The 13,217-nt window shown below is 38.9% G+C and overlaps 1 protein-coding gene across 11 annotated transcripts in view; it reads right to left on the bottom strand.

Annotated features, from left to right (window-relative positions):
* Positions 1-426: 426 nt before the first annotated feature.
* camta1a (calmodulin binding transcription activator 1a) overlaps positions 427-13,217 on the bottom strand; it is a 463,893-nt gene continuing 451,102 nt past the window's right edge. For 6 of the 11 annotated variants that reach the window (XM_063015717.1, XM_063015710.1, XM_063015718.1 and 3 more), the window contains 10 exons: positions 12,791-13,133; positions 11,866-12,371; positions 9,713-9,891; positions 9,334-9,571; positions 8,780-8,851; positions 8,068-8,088; positions 7,763-7,962; positions 7,354-7,428; positions 6,959-6,989; positions 427-5,237 (listed from right to left, as the gene is read on the bottom strand). In XM_063015717.1, the coding sequence (XP_062871787.1) occupies positions 5,205-5,237; positions 6,959-6,989; positions 7,354-7,428; positions 7,763-7,962; positions 8,068-8,088; positions 8,780-8,851; positions 9,334-9,571; positions 9,713-9,891; positions 11,866-12,371; positions 12,791-13,133 (1,698 nt within the window). In that variant the 3' untranslated portion in view covers positions 427-5,204. The remainder of the gene's footprint in view (positions 5,238-6,958; positions 6,990-7,353; positions 7,429-7,762; positions 7,963-8,067; positions 8,089-8,779; positions 8,852-9,333; positions 9,572-9,712; positions 9,892-11,865; positions 12,372-12,790; positions 13,134-13,217) is intronic. The other 5 variants (XM_063015711.1, XM_063015713.1, XM_063015714.1 and 2 more) reach the window with 5 other exon arrangements.

Below are 13,217 nucleotides of genomic sequence, written 5' to 3' on the forward strand. Positions count from 1 at the left end.
ACAGTTAGTTTGCATTTAACTGTGTTTAACTGGATAGGTCTTAGATCAAATCCCTTTTAAAATAACGCATAAACACTACTTACTTCCTGACTCTAGTCTTAAATCATCTTGTCTACTAAATAAAAAAGAAATAAACTAAATATTATGGAAAGAAAAATCCTCCCAGCAACCACATTGATTGTTGGAAGGGGACATTAAATCGTTCTCAAACTTGTTCAGGTGACTTACTGGCCTTTTTTATGATAAACCCCGCTGACATGTGTTCAAGTACAAAATGACAAAGACTGCTGTCTGGGCCAGTATGAGGTACTGCACTGTTTAAATTGGCCAGCAGGTGGCGCAGTTGTTTATGTGCCAAACAATCACAAAAACCTTAAACACTCCTCGGAGTAAATAGTTCTACATGATGTCAATCACGAAAACCCATTGTTCATTCATTTTCTCCCGTTTTATTATTTTACAGCAGAATATAAAGCATTCAGAAAACATCTTTCATATTTTAGGGCAATTCAAAACATTTTGCATGGCTTCAGCAGCTGAGTTCTCTTTTTTAACATACCCATCAATTCAGTGATGGTTTTACATGCACAAATACAAAAACAAAACTTAAATACTTAAATAGGGAGGGAAGAAACAAAATGTAACAGCTTTATTACACAAATACTAAAATAAATATACAAGTAAACAGGTCTGGGAAAGGGAAGGACGAGGGCTACATAGCAGGGAAAGACAGCTAGAGAGGAAAAAAAAGCTCTAACACTAGTTGTACATGCAAAGTGTCAAGGGCCCCAGGGGCCTGGAATAAAAGCAGGGCTGCTGTTTTTCTATTTTTTTTAAATTGGGAGTGATGAAAACGTGCAGGTTGGTGAGGGGTATCCTATAAGTGCTGTCCTTATCTTGGCCTACTAAACACTGATCTCACACCAGCCTACTGGCGTTTGCATAAGCGTAAGTCAACTGCATGAGTCCAATTGTTTTGATCACCATTAGATCTGCATCTCGACTTCATAAAACACGTTTATTGCTCTGTGAGACGGGTTTTCAGGTCAGTGACCTCTATATACTCTCCTTTGAGTGCAGCTAACGGATGCGGAGGGAAGGTAGTCTCAGAAATGAATAGAATAAAAAGCTTATTTTGGCTGGATGTCCATGAGCTAAACTTTCATTCATTTTTTATGAAAAACTTTAAACAATCTTTTTTACATTTCAGATTGAACTGTTTGCCCTGTGTGCCCACGGTCATGCTAACATTTTCCAAGCACCCTTGCCCTACAAAGTAAATAAAAAGGTCAGAGAAAAGAAAACGCAGTACATAAAAATAAGGTCAATGCTGTTTTTTAAAAAATAATCTACATCTATCAATGGCAGTGTGTCAGTCTGAAATGTCAGCACATACAGGATTGTTGCTAATACAGAACTAATTAGCTTTCTTCTTAATCAGATTTCACCCCCTCTACTGTGGATTAGAGAACTGAATCGCCATTGTTTCTGGGTTTGAGGACAGAGGTAATTTCTGTGGTACAATAAATCAACTCATGGTAAATATGTTGAACAGCATGTAACAATCAAAATCACAGTAATTGATCAAGATCAAGCATGGACTCATTTTCCCAGCAGCTAATTTTCCAGTGACCTGCTCCACTTTCCACCTCCCAGTTTTTGCACCCTGAGTAAAAATACAAAAGCTCTTCACTCTGCAAGAAGATTTACTTAAGAGGTTGTGGGTTTTAACTGCCTGCAAGTACAACGGACACTCAAAATGTTTCATGTAGAAACATTACTGCTGTGCGTTGGGTGAATGTGTTGAGTTTGCCCATTTATGTCACGGAAAGTTACACAAAGTGAGACTGAACTGAACTTAACAAAAACTAAACCTCGTTTGAGAATGTGTGCCATCTTCCTTGTAGGTCTCTTATTTATCTGCCATTTATTTTAAGTTCTATGAGGTACTAAACCAACAATGCTTTACTTTATTACTTCTTCACCAAGTCAGCCAGACTGACAAATCTACAAAAATAAGCATGCTGTGGGCGCTTATGCACCCGGTTATCTATGTTTCCCATGCAGGCATTATAAGAAGCTTGAGTTGCTTAGTGCTGACAACCTAAACCACTTCCAGACTGAATAAGAATGTCAGAACAATAAACAATGTCAAAACAATATCCATGGGACCAAGTGTGCAATCCATACAGTTTCAACTGGCAGTTCTAAAAGACTTTAGATATACAAACTGTGAATTCTAAACTCCTTGGGTTTAACAAAGGCTAACAAATATCTGGAAAAAAAACAGTAGCACAAATGAACCCTAGTACAGTGGAGACAGAGTCAGCCTTACAGGACTTATCTGCTTTTACACTGCATGTGGTGCAAAATTTGATGATATTACAATATTAGGCACTTTCCACATAAACACTGAAACAAAATAAAAACACAAAATAAAAAATGCACATAAATCTGTAAAAAAAACCACATCCCAAATGTTATAACACTTAATGCATTTACAGAAAAAAATGCATAGCAATGCATTTAATAACATTAATTAAATATATTTGTGTGCCATTATTCTAGTATTGAATTCTACCTTTGGGTATGCACTGATCCAGTTCGTCCAACTTAGATCACATTACCAATATGAAAGCCCTCAGTACTGGTCAATAACTAACTGCAGTAGCTATCACAGTAGATGTTACACTAGGATGGTTTCATATTAGCCATTATAAATATTTTTACTATTAGTTAATTATGATATTTTGTCTAAAAAGAAAAACTGTCACACACCCACGAATGTAAAATACAGATCCAGGCTGTCAGGTGAGTTCGGCCCCCCGTGTTTAGTGTTCTGGCCATAAGGCATGTAATTACAACACTTGGCCACCAGATGGCAGCAGACCTACATACTGTACTTTATTGGGCCTATATTTATTATTGCGTGTCCATTATGAATTGAGCATGAGGCTCACTAATTTAATTCATTTAAACAACGTTTTAAAAGAATTACTTTAAAATTCAGAACTTTTAAAATTCATGTGCTTACATGAGGCAGTGTTGGTCAACTCAGACTAAACGCATTGTCCCAGTTTGTTGTATAGTAGCCAAAGTTTGAAACAGGAATTTTAAAATGCTTTATATTTATTTTTGTAATCTCAAGAATTAAGCTTTCTTACTTTTCTAAATACAGACTCAGCAGTGCGTACTGTGTAGTGGAAAGCCTAGATGTGCAAACAGCTGGTTTAGTCCCAAAGTACAAAATAGCTTTTACAATCTGGGTGTTTCTTAAGATCCTGTTACATTTGTTATAGCACCAAAATGACCATCATCATCATCAGAAAAAAACCTACTTCTCTTCAGTGTGCATTTTAGATTTAAAGAGGTCATAGTTAACATAATAATCAAACAGAAACACTGTAGTTTTACTATTCTGTGGAAGAATATGGTCTACTATTTTCATTTTGTCAAGATGAAAATCTAAAAGTAAAAAAAGCAATAAAGAGTAGACAGGAAATCTGAAAAACTACTTATTAGTTACTTCACTTTCTGTGGCACTATTTTGTATTTTCCAAGATGTGGGAATAAAATGTAATGAATTAATGTTATTCCGTTTTAATGTCCAGCTAAAATGAATAAAATGTTCATGGTTAGCAGTAGTATCATTCACATTACTTGGCACCAATGGCAAAAAACACTTGGTGGCCCGAAAAACAAAGAAATGTAAACAAAACCTTTCTGTCTCATGATAATGCTATTTTCTTCTACCTTAAACATACAGTATTTTTCATATTTGCAATAAGTTCATGCTTCAGCAAAACGTTCTTCTCGAGAACATTTAAAGTAAAATAAAATACTCGTATAGTGAAATTGTTTTACAGAGCATAGCCACTAATGCGTTTTTAAATCGTCTTTTTTGTTTCCTTGATTTTCATGCACATAGCTTATCCCAGGTATTTACAATATATACAAACAATACAACCATACTTGTTAGGCATTCAAACAAAACTATACAAATATTCAGATTTTAACTTCAACCTGTTTTGACCCATTAGAATGAATAAAATAATATATTTCTAAAATACAGTCCTGTTCAGATAAACGTTTTAACTCACATACTGTCCCATCAACCCTCTTTATGTACAGAAACCAATCAATCCTCAAAAATATGAATTTTTCTAACCCGTGCTACAGGGCTAGCTTAGCTTAGGGACCCTTTAGAGAGTCTCTAAGATATCAAGGCAATGTATGTGAGCTTTTTTCAGCTGGCTAATGAGCCAATGAACATTTATAAATTAAAATAAAATAATAGCATCAATGACTATCACGACACTAACCAAAATGTCCAGAACACATTTACACAACAAAAAACAACATGGCCAGTAAAAATGCATGGTAATCATGATCTGCGTTATGTTGAGGGGGTTAAAAACAAATTGCATAAACAGACATAAACAATGTTTTGCCCAGACATGATGGTTTCACACTTGCATTGATTTTGCTTATTAGAATTGAACTATTTAGACCAGTGTAACGTCCAGTCAGCCAGCAAATTAAGCATACAAAAGAAAAAAAGAAAAGGATGAACAACATTCATTTTAATGTTGAACATCCTTCTACTGGACTAACACCCCTTCCCGTACATTCATTGTCTGCTTCATATCCTCCTAATATGATGGGGTGCAGCTAAATGATGTGCAAAAATGGATCAATACATTATTAAAATAACAAAACATGGCTTACAAGGTTTCTACACACAAATTTGATACACAATGCAGATTTTTTCCTTCTCCATCCCTTCATTTATCCTTCAGTGGGTCTTCAGTGAATAATAGAACAATGTAAGTCTGTGTTCTAATTCATTTTTTAACCAGCAGCAAAGGTTTGATGCTCTCTCTCAAAAAAAACAAACAAACATTCATTAAAAAGTGCAAAGAAATGCCATAAAGCACGTTCTTTCTTCAATCATCCACTTCAGTTTTTAATCCATAAAAGTCAGTTCTTTCCCTCATAAAAGAAAGACAGAAGGAATAAAGAGATATGAAAAGTGGACTTGAATAGTAGCAGAGGTCAGTAGCACTGCAGAGTTAAGAGGTTTATGCTTTCCACTAAATTCTTCCTTCATCCTTGTAAAAAGTCTGGCAGAAAAAAAAAAAAAAAAACTGGAAAAATAATCCGGACTGGGGTGTCACATTGTGAGGGGGCTCTTCTAGATCCTCTCATGTTCCTTGGCCTTTCTCAATTCTCTCACTCTAAAAGAAAAAAAGCAAAGGGTTAATTGTTGTGTTAAAAAGTAGAAACCCAAACAGGTACAAGTGTCAGTGGGAGATTCTGCATCCAACACAACATTATTACTGATTTATTTCAGCTCACAATGCAAAGATGCAGCAGAACTCAAACTCCACATGCCTGGAAATCGGTTTTATATAGACTGGTGTACGTGTAAGGGGCTGGGGGAAATCTTTTTGGTTATTAGAGGCACAATCACATAAAACTTGTTAGAAATACTTCCAGGATTTTCACCTAATAAACTTGTTTTGAAGTCTGGGGTCAGAATGCAGGTCAGCCATTGTATGGCACTCCTGCGATCAAGATGGTTAAGGGCCTTGCTCAAGGGCCCAACAATGGCTGATTGGCAGAGCTGGGATTCAAACCCACAACCATTTGACTGACAGCCCAGAGTCACCACTGTCCCATGTACAAAATCTAATCAATGTGCTCCTGTATACAAAAATAAAAGCTGTTAACTAATATATATTTTGCATCTATTTACAAGGATATAATGGAGGTCTGATGGAAATCATTGGAGCAGTCAGTAATTGTTTATACAAAGTGTGTATTATTGTACAACATTATATGCTTCTAACTTTGCAGTAACAGTTTAGGGAAGGTCCTTTCCTGTTCCAGCCTGACTGTGCCCTTGTGCACAAAGCAAAGTCTATAAAGACATGAGGAAAAGTCAGTGTGCTCTCAATGGCGTAAAAGTTCTGCCAACCAGATCCACTATGATGACCCTTATGTACAGAGTAACATACAACTAGGCCCATTATTGGGGTAAAAAAGCTCTACCATTCCTCTGAATAACTGTCATATCCAGGATTTGAAATGTATTCTCTGATTTAAGTTTTGCATTCCACATGATATCTGAGAGTGTGTCCTGTTTCCTTACAGTGCCAACGCAAAGGTAAACTTGAACACGAGATAAACAGTAAACAACTTATATTAAATGTTCTGCGTATTTTCCTTGATTCAGATACATTTTGTAAAAGTGAAAGTCTTTTCCTCCTGTCATTCACACTATCTGCTTAGTCTGGAGTTTACAGTACTCTGTCGAAGCCAATTCCCCTCAGGTATTATGAACTCTTTAAATAAACTGCATCATTTACTCCGTCACTGAGGGCTTGGCACAGAGCAGCTCTTCTGATCTTGTTAATGGCCAGATGATTTTTCACAATCTATTGATCATAAGGGGAACGTCAGTTCCCACCGGCACTAACTGTAATAATGCCAGGATTTTATGAGTTACTCATTAGAAATACGCATGTTGGCAGAACAGCCAGCTACAGAGAGGAAGCTTTCCATGCCCCTCTTTAACAACACATCACTTTAAGCATGCCTGTAATTTAGAGAGCAAGGCCCATAGCCATCATCATCATGCAAAACAAGTAACTGTTCACGTTGTATTTATCTATTTGTCATTAGACAAAAAAGGCAGTCACATTTCTGAATTAGACACAGAGGTGCTTGTTAAGTAAAATGCTGTCACAGTGGTTTACGTATAGTTGAGATTTTTCCTTATTCTGAGCCTTTCAGGCCACAGCAGCTGTCATGCAAGCAGGCATCAGGCAACACCGATAAAGGGATAAATTACAAAGAAGGAACAAGCATGAGAGATGAAAGAGAGAGATATCAAGACATCAAGAAAGTGAGAATCCTAGAAAGGGACAAGCTAGGATGCTGAGGCTGCACTCACCCGTTGAAACAGTCTATGGTCCATCAAGGGGCTTCGCATTAACAGCAAAACAATACCACACAGCTATTAGCACACATTATGTAGCATGAGGGAGATGGAGAAAGAGAAGGAGCCAAATGGAGGGAGGGAATGGAGCCTTACTTACACCATCATGACAGAAAATCTAACACCATTAATAGCATTAAATGTGATCATGCGTTATTATTAATTATGCCTGTTCTCTTAAATTGATTAGTAAATGAATGCTTTAAGCAGCAGTGTTTGTAATTTTCCTGTTGTGCTGGTGATTAAAGTGATGTTACATTGAGAACAGCTAAGATAAGTGCCAGTGTGTGTTAATATGTGCACAGTTCAGGTTTTGGTTACTAGATGACAGAGTGACAGAGGCAGCTCACCTGTGGCGGCAGCGGCGGAGAAATCGCATGATTTTACGGGCAGCCTGGTCCTGCCGCTTGGTGAGAAAACTACTGCTGGAACAAAGAAACAGAAACATTAAGCACTATCTACTCAACTGGCTAAGGACCTGGACACACCAGAATCTTACAAATGTATTTATTTATTAGTTTCAGGCTAGATTAGTGCTGAAGGTTAGTTTGGAACAAAAAATTCTACAAGTCACGTGTTTTTATACTGTCAATACGTTAATACAATAACCAGGATTAGAATAGGAAACTGGAAGGACTTAAGATAATCCACATTACATATTATTATATATTAGTGGCAAATTCTTTGAAACAAATAAGGACTTGTAGTTTTGCTGCTTGGGAGTATGAATGCACGGCAAGCTTGAATTTGTGTGGCTACCTGAGCTTGTGCTGCACCAGGACCGAGGTGGCGGTGCGTCTGTAAGGCCGGAGCTGACGGAACTCTCTGTAGCTACGGTAGTATTGCTGGATCAGCACGGCCGCCCTCCGACTCTGCTGGAACTTCTTCTGCTCGTGGTAGCTCCGGAACTTACTCTGGATAAGGATGGCGGCCTGCGTCATCTTCTTATAAAGTGCATACTGTCACAGAGGAGAGAGACATACGTTCAGAGAGACACAGGAGAGAAATATTTTCAGAGAAACAGCAGTACGGTTGCCTAATGTTCTTCGGAATAGGTTAGTTACCTTTAAGGCTATCCATGTTAGCTTGAAAAAAGAGAAAATCAGTCTAACATTAGATATAGATGAACAGCTAATGGTTCAAGGTTAAGAATGGGTAGGAAAGTTCTTAAAAATGTCAACAAATAAGAGAATCAGAGAGACTGTAGATATTAAAACAAGCATAAAAAAATAAATGTTGGCTTATCTATTTTGTTAGTTCTGTCTGCCAGCCAGTTATTTCTATCAATAAATAACTGCACTAAGTTTAAAAGCAAACATTATATTAAAGCTTGCAAAGACCTTTAATAAATAGATGAATAATATGATCTACTAAGATAATAATATAACCTGTGTAATAACACTGAACCGTTAGTTGAATCAACTTATCTACATTGAAATAAGTTGACAAAGTATGGACATCCATAAAACCAGGATATACTGTATATATAACCATATAGTATGTGGGACTGGACATTTAAGGCTTTGCCTGGACCTTGCTGCTGTGCAAAAAATAAAATCTCCCCCAATCCTTATATGCCTTATACCCAATCAAATTAGATGCCATTACAACGTAGATGTGTCATCACCACTAATCTATGTTTGTATCTGCATAAAAATAAAGCCCATGGCCAACAGTTCATCAGATACTAATAATAATGAGTAATACTGTGCAGGACTCTTTATAAAAATCAGACCAGACAGGAATAATAAGCTGTCAATATTATGAACAGCCTACCTGCTTGTATTTCTTGTAACAGCGCTGAATGACAGCGGCTGCTACTTCCTGTTGTTCGCGCAGTGGGCGTTCCTGCAGGAAAGAAGAGCATTAGATTAGAACACAAACAGGTACAGACAGAGCCGGCTGCACCACCAACTGAGAAACAGGCAAGAGGAAAAAAAAGAGGGAGCAGCGGGAAGGAAGCAGGTGCACTGGACATGTTTGAGCTGAATTAGCCACGACCCTTATGCTACGTTTCAGCTGCCAAACTGTGGAGGCAGCATGTGCGTGCCAGGAACATATGTGTACAGTAGAATAGCGCACTGCATGGAAGTGGAAATAAAGAGCAGTGCATTTACTTTTCATTTTTCCATGATTAAGTCACAGGGTCTTTGCTAAGTGTGTTGGTTTTGTGTACATTTCTTTAGAAAAAAAAGAAAAGGAGGTAGAGGAGAGAGGAGATCCAGGGATTGGACTTTTAATTAATCAAGTCTTAGCACAGTCACACAATACGAGTAACAGCTATACTTGTTTTTATATTCCATCACAAGTTCCTGAATCCTAGCTTGTACCTTGTACTTTCGGAAGGCGCTCTGCACCAGCCGAGCAGCCTCATACAGCTCTCTCTGCTCCACGTCAGTGAGGGTTAGCTGGGAAAGTTCACGCTCCATCTTGCTGTTGGAGGCATTCAGGAACTCTGTCCAGTCAGCTGGAGAGGGCAGGGAGGCCTTTTCAAATGGACCATTACTCACGGGGGATCCATCTGGGCTCAGGCCAGGGTTATGGGTCAGGGGTTCACTATAAAGGGACCTACACACACAAACAGAAAAGCAGAGTATGTATGTGTTATATATATATATTTATATACTCTATCTGTCTATATATCTATCTGAGACAGAGAGAGCGAAACAGACTTGACAGAGGTTCACAGAGGTACACAAAGCTTCTCACCTTAGATGGATGATGCTGGGAAGCTGCTCAACATCTCCCAGGTAAGTAGCCAGCCAGCTCATAGTGCTGCTTAGCCCACTGCTATCCAGAGGCACAGACTCCACAGCTGCATAATTCTCCCTCTTAATGCGCTCTGGTGTCGCCTCTATGATGTGCTCCGCCAAAGTCATCATATTCGCCTGTTAGCAACAAACACCCAGTGAGATTCAGCCTAGGGTTTAAAAGTCTGTACCCATTTTCTTTTCAGAAATAATACAGGAAAAAATCTTTCTGCGAGTCTCACTGGACTGTATGAGCTGCTGTGGATATGTGACGAGCAAGCGTTATCGCATCATAACATTTAAGAGCTTCTAGTCTTGGAGTACACAGATGTAGGGCATGCAGCCGAAGGAAAATGTCATGGTTCTCAAAACAAGTTCTGGGTGTCTTCAATTATTGTAAAACCACATTAGTGTAAATTAAACTCCAGTATATACACAACGTTTTTATTCTAATCGTTTCTTTACATTAAGCACCTGGTACTTTTGTTTCTACCGTCCTTTATATTTATGTGCAGCAGTGTCACAGAAGTAAAGGACTCTATATTAGCCTACACTAAAATGTTTGCATTTTTAATCAGTGTCCCCACAGACGCTGCATTTGCACAAACCATACACACCATAAACCATACACAAATTATTCTTAATTCCACTGGCAGCCAGTGGTGGGCGTGTTATCTCAATGTGGCTGCCCTTTTCCCTCCTCCTCCTCTTTCCAGCTCACAGTGACAGAGATGAATGGAGTTGAAGGAGCTCTTGGCCCTGAGGGCAGATCAATCGCTAGAGTTTATTATGTGGTGATGCAGGCCTGAGCCAGTGTGCAGGGCCAGACTGACTACGCTCTAATGCCGCCTTACACACATTAAAACGACGGATGGCCACTCCATCTAGTTCCTTTTCGATGTGTGAAGCTTCATTTATAAAGACCGCTCGGGGGCCAGATACACTACTCTGAAGGTGTGAAAGGGACAGGAGGAAGGAGTGGCTGTACTCAGAGCACAAAACAGATAAAGGAAAAAGACTTAAAGGAGCATTCAGGCTCCAACAAGACTGCATGTTTACATACTGAACAGGTATCAACAGTAATTAAAAAAGACAAATTAAAACACTAAAACTGTGCATATGAACAACATTCATGCCTGTAACAAAAAGAGGAATGATCAACTCAAATGTTTTTGATGTTATTGCTATAAAATGACAATGACAGCATCTTCTACAAAGTAAGACAAAAACTAAATGTTTCATTTATCAATGTGGTTATTTTCAATAGTAAAATGCTTTAGTGACAATGTTAAAAGAGTTTTACTGGTTAGAATAAAATGGTTAATTAAGTTGAATAAGCAAAAAGTAATAATAATAATTAATGTTTACAGTGCTCTTCATAGAAACTCAAAAGATGCTTACAATACACTACTGGATTACTTAACCTAAATGATGCTAGATGTTTTAACTATAGCTGACAGGCTAGATTAGCCAAGCTTTTGAAATATGATGTTAATGTGAGCTTTCTACAGTACTTTAGTTTGTGTCTAAAAACTTGTGGTCCTTCATGTGAATAATTACGTGGTTAGGTACTAATACTGGATGACAAGCCCAGTTTACAATCAACATTAAACTTTGGATATGTTCATTAGGGTTAAGGGCTCTGTGGAGGCCACTGGATTTCATCCACACCAAACTGGTTGTTGTGGACCCTGTGCTACCCATCTGATATTTTTCACACAGTTTTTCATGGGTAGTCTCCCAATTTTTGCCATTATGCTTTGTCATGGAAGTGGCACATTACCACGACTGGGTATAGGTAAGTATATATTTCGCAAGCTCAAATATACAACAGCCCATGTGGTACTGTTTCGGTGCCTCTAAAAGTCAATTCAAACTTTTATTATGTGATTTGTAACCAAGCCAGCTTACATCCATGGTTATGCCAGGTTATGCCAAGCCGCATTGTGTTGTGCTACATTGTACGTAACTATGTTATTGTTATTCATTGCATTTTTTTCTGTTTCACCTTCATGAAGCATAAACTGACCTTTAGTCCCACCAAAGACTTCATTCTCATCCACTTTTAAGCCAAAATCTCTCATGTGCCATATAAAACAATGAACAGTTTACCTGAAGATCTTCCATGTGTGAGAGGCAGTCTTGGTTCTCCAAATCCTCCTTATATGACAGCAGCTCAGTGTCCACCATTTCTCTGTCTGTCATGGTCATCATGCTGAGGTTCTCGCCTCGTTGACGCAGCCTGCCTGCCAGTTTCTCCTTCCCCATGCTGCTTCCTCCACCTCCTCCTAATACCTTCCTGTACACCTCTCTGGAACCCCACTTATGCCCCCCTCCGCGAAAGGAGCCAAGCTTGGTCTGTGAGATGCTGCCGATTTTGGTGCCTTCAACACTGGCTTTGTTTTGCTCAGTGTAGGGTGTTTCTGTTGGGAGGGTGTTTGGGCTGGTGGAGATCTTGTGGAGCTGCTGGTGCTCCAGACTCAGAGGAACTGAGATGGCTTTATTTGGCCGTGTCTGAGCCGTCTCTGGATTGGGTTTGTGTTTTTTAGCGGCGGGGAGATCCTGTGAACACTCACTGCTGTAGTAATTGGAGGGCTCAGATCTGGGTCGTCTCAAATCTACACACAAAACATGAGTTCTGTTAGGAGTGGATCAACATCTGGCAGAGAACTGATATTAAATATTGGCTGTTCTTACAAAGTATTTAATTAGCAACAGAGGCATAAAGTGTAAAGTACTTACCATTCCAATGTGTATTTAAAGTCAGTATGTAAATTCAACAACAGCTAAGCTAGCGTTAATGTAACATTTGTATATAGTTTAACATAATGTAATTACAACCAATAGCTAAGACTTACTTTGCTATTAAGATAGCTTATGTTAAAAATGTTAAACATGTTAAAAAACATATTTGCTATAAACCTCGCTAGCCGTTTTGTGTAATTCCAACAAAGTTTAAGTAAAGAGATTGACATTAGGTTGACATAAAAATGCTTGCCACTCAGCATTATGTCAGCAGATCATTGTCCATTCTCACCAGAAGTGATGTTGCCTGAGGTGTTGGTTGTAGCAGTATTGGCTGTGCCACTCTTGTGCACATTGGGAGCCACTATGCTCTCACTGGTCCAGTTAACCATCCAGTTGTCAGAGCTGGGAGCGTCTGAGTTAGAGGTAAAGCCCATGCGTGAGGAAGGGGGCTGCTGCTGATGCTGCTCCTCTCTCTGGAGCTGCTCAAGACACTCCGCCAGTTTGGTGTGGCCTCGGGAGCGAGCGATGGACAAGGGCAGGCGGCCCAGAGAGTCTGGGATGGCCAGAGCTCTTCGGTCCCATTTGTACAGAACTACTGCTGCTTCGAGGTGACCCAGAGCACATGCCCACATCTACGGAAGCAGAGGAAATCACAGAGAGAGGGATAACATGGAAAACATGAAACAAGATACATGCTAATTTAATTGAGCGTTATA

Source organism: Trichomycterus rosablanca, chromosome 19 (genome assembly GCF_030014385.1).
Source record: "Trichomycterus rosablanca isolate fTriRos1 chromosome 19, fTriRos1.hap1, whole genome shotgun sequence".
In the NCBI taxonomy this organism is placed as follows: domain Eukaryota; kingdom Metazoa; phylum Chordata; class Actinopteri; order Siluriformes; family Trichomycteridae; genus Trichomycterus; species Trichomycterus rosablanca.